The following is a 16,877-nucleotide window of genomic DNA, read 5'->3' as shown; positions in this document are numbered from 1 at the left end:
AGTTCGCGCATTCAGTTGGTGCACCCAAGCTGATGGGATGGGCAGAATGTGCCTAATGAATTTACACAATACGAAATAAGCCAATTTATTTGATGGATTCCAAAATGCGCCGAATGAATTGGAGCATTTACTCCTTTCTAAATATAAATTTAAACTTGCTCTTATTACTTATTTCCATGTATAATGTGCTCCTACTTAAAATTTTTCCTTTACTTGATTGCCTTGTAATTAAGCTCTAAATTTTGTCAAAGAACAGTTATTACGTCCTCTGACCGGACGTAGAGCTACGTTTGGCCGCCAATAACATGTCGCCACGTGCTTTTACTCTTTACCGCGCGGCCCGACGACTTGACCCGGAGCGGAACCCGGGAATGTTATGTTCGTGATTTTCTCGGTATTGCTCGGTATTTGCTCGGTATTTGCTAGGTATTGCTTTGCAAAAATGAGAAATACCGCTCTGTGAAGACCAATACCATGCAAATACCGAGTTGTACCGAGTTTTTTTACAACTCGGTACAACTCGGTATTTTCTCAGGATTTGCTCGGTATTGCTAGGGATTTGCTCGGTATTGCTAGGTATTGCTAGAAAAAACTCGGTACAACTCGGTATTTGCTCGGTATTGCTAGGTATTTGCTCGGTATTGTTCGGTATTAGTTATTGCCGAGCAAAATCGACCAATACCTAACAATACCGAGCAATACCAAGCAATCTTGGGTCCGTTTCGGGTCGGGTTGTCGGGGTGCACGGTAAATAATGAAAACGCGTGACGCAATTCTACTGGCGGCCGAACGTAGAGTTGCGTACTTTCACCGGACCAAATAAAAGTTCCAAATATAGAGGACTTGAGCTACAAATCCAGACAAACTAATTGCTTGATGTGCTTTGCCTACCTACTTCGACGTTGCAGCAGCCTGCGCAAACTCCAAGCCGCCCACGCGGTTGCCACCACCACCGGCATTACCTTTCTTCAGCCCGCCGCCAACCTAACATCCCTCCTCCAAACCCTAACTCTCCTCCGGCCGCTCCCCCCTCCTTCCCTCTCTCTCCCTTACGCCCTTTCCCTCTTTCACTTCCTCCCAAATTCCACCTCCACCCTCGCCCACAACCTCCTCATCCGCCTCTTCCTCTCCGTCGTTCCCTCCTCCCCTCTCCCCGCCATCCATCTCTTCTCCCGCCTCCGCCGCCTTTCCCTCCCTCCCGATCTCCATTCCTTCCCCCTTGCCCTTTCAGCCTCCTCCCGTCTCCGCCTTCTCCCCCTCGGCTGCGCTTTCCACGCCCAATCCCTCCGCTTCGGCTTTTCCTCCAACCTCTTCGTTCGCAATGCCCTCATTTCCTTGTACACCTCCTGCTCCTCCCTTCCCGACGCTGAAAACATCTTTCTTGACAACAACCACGCCATCGACATCGTCTCCTATAACGCTCTCATTCATGGCTACGCCAAGGCTGGAAACCTTCAAAACGCCCAACAATTGTTCAACCAAATGCTTCAAAGGGATGCAATCTCATACGGCACCATGATTGTGGCTTATTCCCATTTTGGTCAACATTCTGACGCACTACAACTGTTTGATCAAATGCAGTCTGATGGTTTCAAACCAGACAATGTCGCTTTGGCATCAGCTCTCACCTCCTGCGCACAAATGGGACAGCTAAACCGTGGAAAAGCCATTCATGATTACATTAGAAGGAATAGAGACGAGCTCAGTGTTTCACTCTTAACAGGTCTTATAGACATGTACGCCAAATGTGGTGAAATCAACAATGCACTCAATTTGTTCAACGGAAGTTCAAGTAGAAATCTTTTCACTTGGAACTCCATTATAGTTGGTTTAGCGATGCACGGATATGGAAAGCTTTCATTAGATTACTTTGACAAGATGAGAGCTGCTAGAGTTAAGCCGGATGGCGTCACCATCTTGGGTGTTCTGGTGGCTTGTAGTCATTCTGGATTTGTAGAGACTGCAAGAAGGGTGTTTTGCGATATGGAGAGAGTGTATGGGGTGAGGATTGAGTTGAAGCATTATGGATGCATGGCAGATTTGTTTGGTAGAGCTGGGATGATTGAGGAAGCGATGAAGATGATTGAAGAGATGCCGATGAAGGGAGATGGATATGTTTGGGGGTCAGTGCTCTCCAGTTGTCGAATTCATCATGGGAATGTTGAGGTTGCTGAGGTTGCGGCAAGGAAACTACTGGAGATTGATCCAGGGGATACTGGGGTTTATTCGATTATAGCAAGGATTTATGCAGATGCAAGGAGATGGGAAGATGTGCAAAGGATTCAGAGGATCATGGATGCTATAAAAGTAAAGAAGAATATTGGCTTCAGTTTGGTTCATTTGCCTGGGAATGTATAATGGTAATATTATTCAAATCTTTTATATTTGCATATCTAATATACTGCTAAAAACATTTGAACTAATATTCTCATATATTTTATACATTTGAAAACCATCTCGTTAATTTTTGTACGCATTATGTAGTTTATTTGGTAGTTAGACTATGTAAATTTTGCTGAAATAATGTGAGATAGATGATAGGATGTTCATATTTCTAATAAATTATGTTGCACCATCTTGCAAAATTATAGACTTGTTTATTGTTTAAAATGTATTTAGCATTGCTATAATTTAAATATTTGAGGTTTTTGCTTCAAAATTTGGAGAATTGCTTTGTTTTCTTAAGATCTATGATAGTCATCAAACTGCATGTTGCCATTTTGAATAATTAAATTTAAATGGCTTGAAAAATCTTGTTGATGTGAATATTGATTGACTAGTAATTTTGTATATTAATCATGGTGGTGTCATCACTATTTTATAAATGATAAAAAAACAAGTTTATGTTTTGTCATTCCTTCTATATGAACACAACACTTAGTTATTCAAGTGTTCATCCTTTTTTTCCCCTTAATTCCGTCACCCATCACCTCATCATTTTGGTATTAGAGTAAGCCATGTGAATAACAAGGTATTCAAGTTAGCATAAAAAGGTTTCCATCAATTGCCTATTTAGGAAAACTTTCTGATTGTTCAGTTTTTCATACTGCAATTATATTTCTGTTTCGCTAGTATTTTCTTACTGTTTTTTCATTGCTTTTTAGAAACTTTTTTGATGAGAAGTTATTTTTTTGGAACTATATCTACTAATGTGTAAGAGCTATAAAGAAACTGTTGTCCAACTTTACAAAAAAAAAAAAAATCACAATCACTTTCAAAAAAGTTATTTTCTTCATAACAATCTTACAACAACCTTTATAAAAAGCTACAGGGACTCCAAACAGACTATAAATTACATTCTACAAGTGGTAAGGTTTATAAAAAAGTTAGTAGTTTGCATTTGTTCTTATCAATTTATAACAGAGTATAAATCCATCATAAGCGTTCATTTTGTGCAAGTCGTATGATGCCAATTAATAAACTACAGTATGATCTTATTCAACCTTCAATAACATGACAGAACCGTTCACTTTGATGAAATAGGTCAGAAACCAAATGAAAATTTTGCTTAGCATGAAGTTCCAAGAGCAACTTTTTAGAGAGTAACATGATTCAATTGAGGAATTTCTTTCTTCAAAATCAATATAAGTCATGTCTAAAACTCCTCCCATTGCCAATATTCTTTCGTTACCCACAACCAATCATAGTTAACATAATCTTCCTATGATTGCAAATCAAAGTTCAAATGCTTTATTACTTCTCAGGATATTTTTAAGTGTGTGAGGGGAGTTGATACAGGAAAGGGGTTAAATTTCAAACAAGATGATGAAATTTGTTAAACTCAGAATAATAAAAGGAATTGCCAAAAGTGGAATGGATGACCCCCTTCACATCACAACTTCTAATCATGCATGGCTTAACTTTAATTAACTTTTAGTGTTTTCATTTTCATTATTATTAATTTATTTCCAATGAGCTTAGGAGTTAAGAGAAGAGCAAATAATGGTGTAATAATATATCTGGATTTTCAGGCAAAATTGGATAAATTTAAGCCATGCAAACTCCATGAAAAAACCGGCCAAATCAAGGCATCAGTATGCCTGGGTCAGCCAAAGAAGCTTATGAGATAAGTCTCTCCATATTCAAATGGTTATCCAAGGTTCATGCATAAAGATAATTCAAGATAAGAACACAGAAGTAGTATAAGGAGAAGAACTCATTACTTCACAGAAAAAGAAACAAAATAATCCAATAAATAATAAGTAATGCTTACCAATTAAAGTGGATTATGATGTTGTCTCCCTTTACTCTCATCCTTCCTTATCATCCTTAACACGCCGTCTCCCACATTTTTTCAATTTCTCCATTTAATTTTACAGAAGCAGGCCATAATGACATTTTGAACAATCCAATCTTCAAACCAAATCCTTTAAAATTTTTTCAGCTTTATTCTCGAGACATCATTCTTTCTGACTATGTTGAGAAGGAATCCTTTAAACCTATCCAACTCCATTTCTGTGATACATGTATGCCCACAAGTCTTACTTAATAGTTCAAGTGTATTCTCCTTATCCTTTTCCCCCTTCCAGCACGTCAAGTAATGGTGTTGCCTCATGGCTCTCTACAATGGCGGTTACAGCTCCAATAAAATCGCAACCAGGATCAAACAATGTGTGAAGTGCCTTCAAAGCCGCTTCAGTCAAAGCAAACTCCATAGTTTTCACCATCTCTATCAACGGATTTACTGCCTTATCGACTACAAGTCAGATGAAATGCTGTTGTGAGCAGCTGGATTTATGAACTGGAAAACCATGTCCTTCCTTCACCGGCCTTCTTATGTTAACGAGACGGTGACAGGTTAAGTACGAATATAGAGATGAGCTGGGTTCTAATGATGAGTCCATATTGCACTGAGATAAATGAGTAAGAATTATGGCAGCTCTTTGCTTAGGGCATTTCCAACCGAATGTCATTTGCTCGTTTGTAGCTCTGGTGAGCATCCACCGGAACGCCAAATGGAAACATTTGTATTTTATTTTGGCTGTGAACAGTGCGAAGCTAATATTGACGTCACACGATTCAAAATGCCATTCGCCCATTTTGATTGTTAATAAATATAAAAACAAAGATGAGAAAGAATATATACAAAATAATTTTTTTGGTGTTAGAAATGAAATTCGGTTGGAGATGAATATGTGATATGACTGGTACTGCATTGTGAAGTGGAAAATAGGTTCTTCTGTTGGAAATGCCCTTAGCAAGAGGGCTGCCAGTTGAGAGAGTTTCAATTAGATCAGTTCGCATCAGCTTACTGTCTTTTTTCTGAAACTGTGAACTGGATTGGGATTTGTTTTCACTATGTAGCAATACTCCAAAATCATTCTCTAACAACAACTGGTAAATACTTGAATGAGGGATTAGAGCATAGATGGATTTTAGTACAGCTGAGCTGAGCAGGAACTCATTTATGCTTTTATCATAAAGTGGAAGATGGATGAGGATGCTGGGGCAGCAGCATATAGCTCTTCATCAATCCGGCTCTCAGCGAGCAAAGCTATAAGGTAACTAACTACTGATTCTTTGGAAGGTGAAGAGTCGAAAACTATATGATGGATTCCTGCAATTTCGGATATTAGCTTCAGTGCATAAACTTTGACCTGACTATTCTGATTTATATTGATGGCAGAGAAGAGAAAGCTCATTGCATTATGATCAGAAACTATCCACCTCCTGCTGCAACAGAGTCTGAGCCATAAAGAGGAGAAGGCGAAGCTGCGAGATTTGATCCTTAGGAGCCGAGGTTGTGATCTGGTTAATTATGTCTTGTATGCCATTTGAAGAGAAAAGAGTCTGCAAGCCAGGATGACTTGGTTGAGTCGTCTGAATGAGTGACATAAGAATCTCCTGTGCTTTCTGTTTCACTTCCTCCTCAACAGTTTTGTTAGTTATGAGGCATATTAGAGCAGAGACGGCACATTCATTCTGGAGGAAACAAGTCCTTAGTTTATTGAATTGAATGCTATGAACTGTTTGATGCATTCGAGGGATTCCATTTTGCCGGACGGATCGTGGCAGCTGAGCATCTCAGTTAAATGAACAATTAATAGCTCATTTTCTAAATTCCTAGCAGAAGTTTCTGATAATTGAATCTGTTCTAGTTCTTCTGCCATATAAGCTCTGATCTCGCCAGAAATGCCTACTTAAATAAAATAAGAAAAAGTGCATTAATAAGCATTGGGAGTAAGGAAGCTTGTGGAATGTGTTTATCAGTGTGTTGGCTCTGGAAGGCAACCATCGGTTGATATGATCGAGTAAGGAATGGTTACAGGAGGTTCATTGAATAGTGGATAAAACACTATAAAGACATTTCACCTTTTCTTAAGGACTTAATATACTCATGATTAGAGACTTTTTATAGATGCAAGCTCCAATGATTAGTTACAAGAAAAAAAGCTCAAAAGACAATTATGCATTAACAAAAAATTAAATTTACACAAACAACAAGACGAATTAATTGTCTTTAGAAAATCATGGATTTGAGCAGTCTTATAATAATAGAAAAAGACATTATCAATTTTTACAGAACTGTGTTTTAGTTTCTAAAATGGTCTTGTAATTTATACAGAACCAAAAAAGCCTTGTAATCTTATTACAAAATGTCTTATTGTTCTTGAATAATTGTCTTGCACGCATAATTCATTCTTATATCACCAGCTCCTGATTTAATTTTTTCCATAATTATCCTTCCAATCACAGGAGGCTGCAGAAGCTCGGAGAGTCTCTGGTTAATTATATATTCAGATGAAGATATTTCAACGTGAAGTGCGAGATTCAATTGCAGGAGTAGCACGCAATTTAGATCCTCTTGAAAAAGGATTGTGCTCAATTAAGGGTAGTTTAAGGGCTTTAATTTAGATTTTACCTTGTGATGGATTCCCATTCAAGCTGACAGAATGCTAGATTTTTTTTTAAAGGATTGCACTCTTATGCCCAAAAGGAGTTAAGTAGTTGGGGTTAGATGGGGCTAGATTATATGATTCTATTATTTCTATGTTTGTTAGTAGGCCATAGTCTAAATAATTTGAGGACTGTGACATTTGTGTTCTCAGTTTAGTGATCCTTATCAGTAATTATAAAATGCATCATCCAGGAAGACCATAAAAAAGGGTACAAAAACATAGCCAGGAGACCAAATTTGCGACAGACCTCAACAAATAAAGGTTTAATTCCTTTGCCAAAATATCATAAGACTCAATTTCAAAGATATTGCCACCCCCTCCCCTCCAATAGCCGCAAGTTGTTGCTATTTCTCTCCCTCCACAGCTCCAACCACAGGCCGTTCTGCAACCGCCTGAGCGAACAATCCACAAGATCCCCTTCTCACGAGAAATTATTTTGTGCGGACTTCAAACATAGAGAATTGTCTGGATTGTTGAGTATTTGTTATTTATTTACTGCGTATTTTAAAATGTATAGCAATCCGGACGATTCTCTACGTCCGAAATTTTCATAGAATAATTTCTCCCTTCCCAGACTATTTCTTATTGTGGCTTGTCCCACCCTCATCTTCACGTACTGAGTGCTCCTCGACCACATCAGTTTGCTGGATTGTCGCAAGAAGCTTTGGCCATCATTTGGCCAGCTGCTATATGTTTTCTGTTACGCAGGAACCAGCACAACAGTCTCCGCCACATACCCATTTTCAACATTAAGGCCTCCTTAGGAATCACAATCTTTTTTTTTTTTTTTGGGAAAATTTGGGGCATAAGCCCATATATTAAGAAGAAAGAAAATTACAAGTAAAGCAGTAACAGAAAAAGAGCCCTTGATAAACCAAAAAACTAAGGGCCAAAAGGAAGAAAAAACCCCAACTATACCACCAAATACAATAATTTGTCAAATATAATAACCCAAAAACTGTGGTAGAAGGAAAAACCGTCAGGAGACCAGCTGTATAGGAACGAAAGCAGAACGAGACCGAACCGCCAGGTGGAGATCAAATGCCTGCAGCCAAGAGAAAAACAACCCAGCTCCCAAGCCTATCAGAACTGGACTCAGAATAAAATAACGGCACGATTTAAACTTGTAACCCTGGTTGCCCGAAGACCGTCCAAGGGCCCTGCTAACGGGAGCATCATCATCGTCCAGTTCAGGCTTAGCAGGTAAAGCAGATGGACGTAGGGGCTCGGAAGTGTCCAAACGCAGCAGTGAAACAGAATGGCGTGAAAGTATATCAGTCCAGGCATCCGTCCAAACGCAGCATTGAAACATAGTGAAAAGTAAGACAAAGTATATCAATCCAGGCATCCGTCCAAACGCAGCATTGAAACATAGTGAAAAGTAAGACCAAAAACCCTCAAGCAACCTCCAACAAGTAGATGCCACCGAAAAATTGGAGATAACAGTTGCAGTCAAAACAGAATTAAGTAAGAAAACTGAATCTATCTTTAAGCTCATCAAATCTTTTCCAGTGCTTAACTTTGGCAATGATAGCATTACGGATAATGTAAAAAAGTTGAGAGGGGCTTTTCCATACGTTCTCAAATCTCCTAGAATTTCTTTCACGCCATAAGTAATAAATAGTGCAACAAATGGTGAAATAGCAGAAATTTTTCTCCCAGCAACAGTAATCCACAGAGTCATCAAACCATTGAAAAGTTTGTATCAGATTTGGTCTTAAGAGAAAGGCTCCCAGCGGTGGAAAAAGTGAGGTAATAACAGTGTATGAGAAGTCACAGCTAAAAAAGATGTGAGAATGACAGTCTCTACCTTCAGAGCAAAAAGAGCAGGTAGGTAAGGCTTCAATCCCTCTCAGATTCAAATGATCAGCAGTTTTTAATTTACCCAGCATAGCCATCCATGCATAAGAAGAAAATCGTAATGATTTTTTTTTATGCCAAATAAATTTGTGCCACATAACCTCCTCAAGATTACCAAAGAATTTTTTGTAGAAAGTTGAGAGGGTAGGATTAGTAATACCATTCCAAGAAACAATCAAATTTTCAGAAAAATTCACTTTCATCATCTCAGAAATCAGCAAATTCGGGGTGTGGGGGGGCAAATTCCAGCCATGAGATTCATTGTAGCATTGCTTATGTGAATATTATATCTTTGGAAAATAAATTGGATTAAAGTTTGCTACAGGATAACAAATTACTAAAGGGACTATCGATACATTCAATCGGATATTTGGGGACCTGCTCTTGTTTCAATTTTGGGTGGAGGTAGATATTTTATCTCCTTCATTAATTATTTTTCAAGAAAAGTCTAGATTTATATTTTTAAGACTTAAAAATGAAGCATTTAAGACAATCAAGCGAAGAAAAATACTAGTTGACAATTAGATTGGAAATAAAATTAAAAGGTTGAGAACAGATAACTGATTAAAGTATTTGAATTATGAATTTCTTGAATTTTGCAAAGGAAATAGAATTGTCTGACATAAAACTGTAAGAATGACTCCGCAGTAGAATCGTACTACTGAGAGGATGAACATGACTTTGCTAGAGAAAGTCAGATATATGCTATCATTTGCAAAAATGGATAAGTATTTCTAAAGAGAAGCAATTAATATTGCGTGCTACTTGGTGAATAGAAATCCGTCTACAGCTCTTGAACTCAAAAATCCTGAAACAATCTAGACAAGCAAAAAAGCAGACGGCAGCAATCTAAGAATGTTTTGATATCCAGTGTATATTCATATGAATCAAGGAAAACTAGAACCAAGATCCAAGAAAGATATATTCTTAAGATATCCGAAGAGAGTAAAGGTGAACAAATGTTGGCTTACCTCTGAATCCAAGTGTATAATTAGCAGAGATGTCATCTTCAATGAGCAAAAAATGATGATTGATCAGATTACTGAAAGAACTCATGAGACCACAAAGGGAACTGTGGAAGTTCAGAAAGATTTGTCAAAATTGGTCAGGAAAATAAAGTCTCCTTAAGAAATATTTGCATGGATTAAAACAGTCTCCACGACAGTGGTATAAGAAATTTGATTCATTCATGATTTAGAATTCTTTCAAAAGAAGCTCGTTTGATATGTGTGTTTACTACAAAAGGTTTAGGAGAATAGTGTAATATACTTGCTTCTATATGTTGACAATATGCTTATGGCAAGTGATAGTCTTTCAAAGATAGATCAGTTAAAGCAGATGCTAAACAGATGAAAAAATTGGATTAGGCCAGATGTATAGTTAGGATAGATATAATAAGGGACAGAAATAAATGTTTATTACATTTGTCTAAGCAAAACTATATCTTGAAAGTTCTAAAAAATTTGGAATGGAATCAGCCAAATTAGTTTCATCGCCACTGGATTCACAGTTCAGACTTTCTATGTCACAGTCATCAACTACAAAGGAAGATCAGAGGTATATGGGTTCAATTCCATATGCAAGTGCAGCTAGCAGTTTGATATATTCTTATGGTTTGCACCATGTCAGATATTGCTTGTGCTATGAGTATGATTTGCAAATTAATGGTTAATCCGGGAAAAGAGCACGGGAAGGCTGTTTAGCGGATCTTCAAACATCTCAGAGGATTAGTTGGTATTGGGTTGACTTATAAAAAGAAAAACTGAGGCAGAGAGCAAATTTCAAGATTTGTGGATTCATATTATATAGGAGATCTGGACAAGCATATATCTTTGATAGGGTATGTTTTTTGAGCCTACAGTAATACAGTTAGCTGAAAATCCAATCTTCAATCAATTGTAGCTTTATCAACCGCAGAGACAAAAATATAATAGCTACAGAGGCAATAAAGGAAGGCATCTGGATGAAAGAATTTCTAAAGGAGCTTGAAAATACATAAATAAAATAAATTATATGGAGTGACAGTTTTTTTTTTGGGAAAATTTGGGGCATAAGCCCATATATTAAGAAGAAAGAAAATTACAAGTAAAGCAGTAACAGAAAAAGAGCCCTTGATAAACCAAAAAACTAAGGGCCAAAAGGAAGAAAAAACCCCAACTATACCACCAAATACAATAATTTGTCAAATATAATAACCCAAAAACTGTGGTAGAAGGAAAAACCGTCAGGAGACCAGCTGTATAGGAACGAAAGCAGAACGAGACCGAACCGCCAGGTGGAGATCAAACGCCTGCAGCCAAGAGAAAAACAACCCAGCTCCCAAGCCTATCAGAACTGGACTCAGAATAAAATAACGGCACGATTTAAACTTGTAACCCTGGTTGCCCGAAGACCGTCCAAGGGCCCTGCTAACGGGAGCATCATCATCGTCCAGTTCAGGCTTAGCAGGTAAAGCAGATGGACGTAGGGGCTCGGAAGTGTCCAAACGCAGCAGTGAAACAGAATGGCGTGAAAGTATATCAGTCCAGGCATCCGTCCAAACGCAGCATTGAAACATAGTGAAAAGTAAGACCAAAAACCCTCAAGCAACCTCCAACAAGTAGATGCCACCGAAAAATTGGAGATAACAGTTGCAGTCAAAAAAGAATTAAGTAAGAAAACTGAATCTATCTTTAAGCTCATCAAATCTTTTCCAGTGCTTAACTTTGGCAATGATAGCATTACGGATAATGTAAAAAAGTTGAGAGGGGCTTTTCCATACGTTCTCAAATCTCCTAGAATTTCTTTCACGCCATAAGTAATAAATAGTGCAACAAATGGTGAAATAGCAGAAATTTTTCTCCCAGCAACAGTAATCCACAGAGTCATCAAACCATTGAAAAGTTTGTATCAGATTTGGTCTTAAGAGAAAGGCTCCCAGCGGTGGAAAAAGTGAGGTAATAACAGTGTATGAGAAGTCACAGCTAAAAAAGATGTGAGAATGACAGTCTCTACCTTCAGAGCAAAAAGAGCAGGTAGGTAAGGCTTCAATCCCTCTCAGATTCAAATGATCAGCAGTTTTTAATTTACCCAGCATAGCCATCCATGCATAAGAAGAAAATTGTAATGATTTTTTCTTATGCCAAATAAATTTGTGCCACATAACCTCCTCAAGATTACCAAAGAATTTTTTGTAGAAAGTTGAGAGGGTAGGATTAGTAATACCATTCCAAGAAACAATCAAATTTTCAGAAAAATTCACTTTCATCATCTCAGAAATCAGCAAATTCGGGGTGTGGGGGGGCAAATTCCAGCCATGAGATTCATTGTAGCATTGCACGAAATGATTATCAAATTTGAAAGAAGGCATGATATCAACAAGAGCTTTACCATTGCACCAATGATCCCAATCCATAGATAAATTGCAATTTCTAGAAGGTGAAAAAGATATATTCCCTTTAATAGTGACAGCAGTTTCATGCACCTTCCTCCAGAATTTCGAAGTTGTAGAAATAAGAGGTTTCCAAGGTGAAATGTATTTATTTCTAAACCAAGCCATAGCCCAATTATCCTTAGTAAAGAATCTCCAAATAAAAGCACAGTGATTAGCAAAGATCAGAGCATCAACAGACGGAATACCAATCCCCCCCAATCTGGTAGGCATGGCAGTGACATTCCATGAAATCAAATGGAGTTTCCTTTCATTAATCTTTCCATGATAAAGAAACCTGGAGCAAAGTCTAGAGAGGACTTTACAACAGGATTTGGGTATAATGGATCCTCTAATCCAATAAGCAAGAGTGTTAGCAATTGTGAACTTGATGAATTGTACCCTACCTGCAAAAGAGAGAAATTTAACTTTCCAGCCATCCAGTAGAGTAAAAATATTACTCATGAGTGGCTGGAAGTGAGAAGAATTAAGGCGGGCAGTGGCAATGGGAATCCCAAGATATTTGAGGAAGGAGCTTTGAGTGGAGATGCCCAGGCAATTACAAATGGCAGAGGAATTTGCAGCATTCTTTGAGAAAATAATAGAACTCTTTGCTTGATTAATAAAGAGTCCAGAAGCATTAGAGAAAATATAAATTGCTTTAGCCAGAGTATGAGCATTAGAAAGAGAAGCCTTTCCGAACACTAAAACATCATCAGCATAAAGAAGGTGCGTAATGGAAAGATTTTTCATTTGAGGCCCAATGAAATGAGTGTTACCATTCTCCAAGGAGCAAGAGAAACCGTCCATAACAATGCAGAAAAGAAGTGGAGATAATGGGCAACCTTGTCTTAACCCGGAGGAGGAACCAAAAAAACCATTCAAAGCCCCATTAAAACAAATGGAGAAAAAAACATTTGAGATGCAACCTTTGACCCATTTAATAAATAACTCCGGAAAACCTTTCTGCCTTAGCCTTTGGAAAAGAAAGTCATGAGAAACAGTGTCAAAGGCTTTACGAATATCTAACTTGGCACAGAAAGAGTTTTTAAAGTCTTTTAATATTTCAGCAGCAAGTAGAATATTATCAGTTGAACAACGATCTTTGATAAACCCTGATTGGCTTTCATGAATGATAGTAGGTAAAACAACCTTAAGCCTGTTTGCCACCAGCTTGGCCATGATTTTGTACAACACATTGCATAATGAAATGGGACGGAAGTCAGAAATAGATGAAACATGTGCTCCTTTTGGAAGAAGAGCCAAAGCAGCGGCTTTGACACTCCTAGGTAGGTATCCGGAATTACAGAATTCCATGGCAGCATTACATATGAGAGGACCAGAAATATGCCAAGTTCTCTTAAAAAAGGCAAATGTGAAACCGTCAGGCCCCGGAGCAGAGGAGTCACATCCACTAAAAACCACCATCTTAATCTCATCATAAGTAAAAGGAGCAATCAGAGGGTTTAACATGTGATGAGGGATACAAATACCAGGATTAATAGAGAAGCTCTCAGCATTAATAGGTTTTGGCGTGTTGAAGAGGCTTTTATAGTGCCGAATGAATGCGGAAGCAATATCCTGAGGGGTAGCATGAATCCCCTGATCATCAGTAATTTCAAAAATATTGTTGTGGTTCCTCCTTGCACGTATCTTGGCATATAAGAAGCCCAAATCATCGACATCTTGGGAGAGCCAGCTAGCTTTAGCACGTTGAGAAACCCATGAAGCCCAAGATGCTTGAAGGCTAGCAAGGTTGCTGTTGATATTTTTTAAAGAAGAATTCAAAGATGGGTCCAAAGGCATCAATTGAATTTTCTCTAAACAAATAAGCTGTTGATTCTTGAGCTCCAAAATCTGATTAGATAAATGATTGGAGGAAGCCTAGACCCTTTTCTTTAAAGCACCTTTGAGGTTTTGGAGGCAATGGTGAAGATGACAAATAGGCCCTTTATTAGAAGTTTGAGAAAAAGCAGTAAGGACGTCTTCCCAAAACCCATCCATGAAAGTCCAATAATTCTTAAATAAAAACCGATTGTTAGAAGTAATGGAGGTAATAAGGGGTGAGTGATCAGATCCATTCGGAGAAGCAACCTTATAATGGGCCAAAGGAAAATGATCTAGAAAACAAGAGTTGACCATCACCCTGTCTAACTTGATGTGAATAGGCTCATCAGCCCTTTGATTATGCCAAGTAAAAAACAACCCAACAGAAGCCAGGTCATGCAAACCACAGTCAAAAATGGTCCCGTTAAGCTCTTGAAGTTTGCTGTTAGGGATAGGATTTCCGCCGGCCTTTTCATTATGAAATCTGTAACAATTCAGATCCCCCATAACCAGCCAAGGAAGAGGGGTAGAGGGAATCAGTTCCCTGATTTTATTCCAAAGAGAAGCCCTTTCATCAACATTGTTAGCTGCATAAATGACTGAAATCTGAAAAGGGGGAAGAGTTCCCATGGAGATAACACCATGAATGAGTTGAGAAGAGAGGAATGTAGGAGAAAAGGAGACAAAAGAAGGGTCCCATTTAATCCATATCCTCCCTAATGAAGAACATCCAAAATTATGACAATGAGATTCATTCTCAAAAACCATATGAGAACTAAGAAACCAGTCATCATCAACTGAGGAAGGAGTCACTTTAGCTTCCAGAAGACATAAAAATTTCAGGTTGTGAGCCCGAATTAAATCCCTGCACAACAAAACTTTGTCGGGTCTATTAAACCCCCTTATGTTCCAACAAGCTATATTGGGATAAGACATTATGATTTGGGTTTTGAAGGTTTGCCTTTTTTGGTAGATTTCCCTCTAGTATGCTTAGAGAGAGGAGAAGATTGTGTATTAGATTTAGGAGGGGGTTGGTTTGGGGATTTGGTGGAGGAGGTGGATGGAGAGGGAATATTTTGTATGGGTTTTTCATTGATAGGGGGAATGGATTCGGCATTCAGAAGAGGGTCTTCATCCAAGGGAGGGTCATCCTCCAGGAGGGCTTTGAATTTATTAGAGGTGGAAAGGTTCAAAGATGATGAACCTATGAGGATGTTGGGTATGAAGGGAGGTGTAGATGAAGAAGAAGCTTCCAAAGAAGCGTCATCATTGGGTGAATTAAGGTTAGATATGAAGGTAGTTTTTTCGGGTTTGTGGAGGTTAGGGGAATTGTTGTTGACAGTGGGTATATATATTGAAGAGGGATTGGTAGAAGCAACAAAAGAGGGCTGATTATCAATTTGATTTGGAACCTCAACAACCGCAACATCCCCAGGGGTGGATGTCTGGACAGGATTGTTGAGAAGGGGAGTTGTCGGTTGAGGAGGTAAATTAAGAGCAGGATTAGGAGGAGGTTTAGAGTTGGGTCTAGAGTTAGGTCGGGGTGGACGGCTGGAGCTTCTCCCACGAGGGCGTGGAGGAGGTAAGACAACAGGAGGAGAGGGGTTCGGGTTTTTGGGACAGATAGAGTATGAGTGAACCAACGAACGGCAACCTTCACAAGGGGTGGGCTTCCAGTCATAGAGGACTTTGAGGATTAAGTCTTCATCGTCAATATCCAAAGGAATTTCGTCTGGAAGAGGTGAGTCTTTGGAGATGAGAACACAGACACGGGCGAAGGTTAGACGGGATCTTTTAGCAGTTAAGGAATCAACAGTCAGAGGAATACCAATATAGCTTGCGATTTTTGAAATACCAGTTGGTGTCCATAAAGCCAAAGGAAAATCCACAATCTTGATCCAGATAGGAATGGAGGCGTTCTCATCCCGTTTTGGCTTAAATTTGGGAGACCATTGTTGCAGAATGAATGGTTTCCCAAGTAAAAACCATGGACCCCCAGACCAAACAGCATCATAATCTTCTTTGGATGAAAATTTAATAAGGAAAAAACCATCGGCTAGCGATAATAGAGAAATCGCACCTTTCAAAGGCCAAACCTTTCTCATAGCCGAGAGAAGCCGCTCGTAATAAGGACGTTGACCCAAGGAGTAACCAACCATCGAAAAATTCCAGAGAGAAGCACCTTCAGACAGATCATCAGCACGAAAGGAAAGTTTTGGTTTTGGCGGATAGAAAATAACTGGGAAAGGCTCTGGGTTAGAGGGGGGGGTTGGCAGCCGCTGTTTCGGCATAGGAAGGTGGAGGAGCGGAAGAGCCAGGTAAGGCGGGAAAATCCTTCGGATTGAGGGCCATCCGAAGGGGGGAGAGGACGACCTCTCCCGGCGGTAGCAGTGCGCCGGCAAAAGGGATTAGGGTTTCGCCAGAGCCGAGACAGCTTGCAAGCTTCAAATTTTTGTTAGGAATCACAATCTCAAACCAAGCTTGCCATTCTTGGTTTTTCTCTCAAGTCACATCAAGAGCTGATTTAATTTAAGAAACAAATCCTTGCTTTAGTTGTCCACTTACCCAAATTTTTTCTTCAATATGAAGAATGCATATTTGACATAAGTGATATGAATAATGCAGTGAAGTTTAAATTAGATTGTTAAACTTAGTTGAACTGTTTCAGACACACTAAGAAGAGGGTGAATTAGTATTTTATTTTATTATTTTAAATTGTAAAAAAAAAATATAAAATTCAAAAGTATGTTCAGATGTTGATCCAACAATGCGGAAGCAAATGATATAAAAACTAAAATGCAAATTTTCTTTTGTTTTGATTTTATAGAAAACTCAAATATGATTTTTTTTTTCAAATATTATTTTCTTTTGTTTTTTTTTTC

The 16,877-nt window shown here is 38.7% G+C and overlaps 2 protein-coding genes across 4 annotated transcripts; one reads left to right on the top strand and one right to left on the bottom strand.

Annotated features, from left to right (window-relative positions):
* The first annotated feature begins 865 nt into the window (after positions 1-865).
* LOC110115209 (pentatricopeptide repeat-containing protein At5g61800) lies at positions 866-6,983 on the top strand. 3 transcript variants are annotated; one of them, XR_002305311.2, is made up of 3 exons: positions 866-2,360; positions 4,530-5,501; positions 5,627-6,306. XR_002305311.2 is itself a non-coding variant. In XM_020848382.2 (2 exons), exon 1 carries the CDS (start codon positions 877-879, stop codon positions 2,356-2,358), a length of 1,482 nt encoding a protein of 493 aa, XP_020704041.2. In that variant the 5' UTR covers positions 866-876; the 3' UTR covers positions 2,359-2,360; positions 6,697-6,983. The 3 variants fall into 3 exon arrangements, 2 of the variants coding, with proteins under 2 accessions (XP_020704041.2, XP_020704042.2); XM_020848382.2 differs by lacking the exons at positions 4,530-5,501; positions 5,627-6,306 and adding an exon at positions 6,697-6,983; XM_020848383.2 differs by having other exon boundaries at positions 4,530-6,306.
* A 7,947-nt stretch (positions 6,984-14,930) lies between these two features.
* On the bottom strand, positions 14,931-16,286 carry LOC110115214 (soluble scavenger receptor cysteine-rich domain-containing protein SSC5D-like). The gene has a single exon (XM_020848386.1). The coding sequence runs from the start codon at positions 16,284-16,286 to the stop codon at positions 14,931-14,933; it is 1,356 nt and encodes a 451-aa protein (XP_020704045.1).
* Between the last annotated feature and the right edge of the window lie 591 nt (positions 16,287-16,877).

This window comes from Dendrobium catenatum, unplaced genomic scaffold (assembly GCF_001605985.2).
Source record: "Dendrobium catenatum unplaced genomic scaffold, ASM160598v2 fragScaff_scaffold_1178, whole genome shotgun sequence".
NCBI lineage: Eukaryota > Viridiplantae > Streptophyta > Magnoliopsida > Asparagales > Orchidaceae > Dendrobium > Dendrobium catenatum.
Note: the sequence above shows the minus strand (reverse complement) of the source record. Positions and strands in the feature narration are given on the sequence as shown.

Excerpts from the sequence above, each read along its gene's own strand:
- LOC110115209 (XM_020848382.2), top strand. The coding sequence starts at position 877 with ATGTGCTTTGCCTACCTACTTCGACGTTGCAGCAGCCTGCGCAAACTC.
- LOC110115214 (XM_020848386.1), bottom strand. The coding sequence starts at position 16,286 with ATGCCGAAACAGCGGCTGCCAACCCCCCCCTCTAACCCAGAGCCTTTC.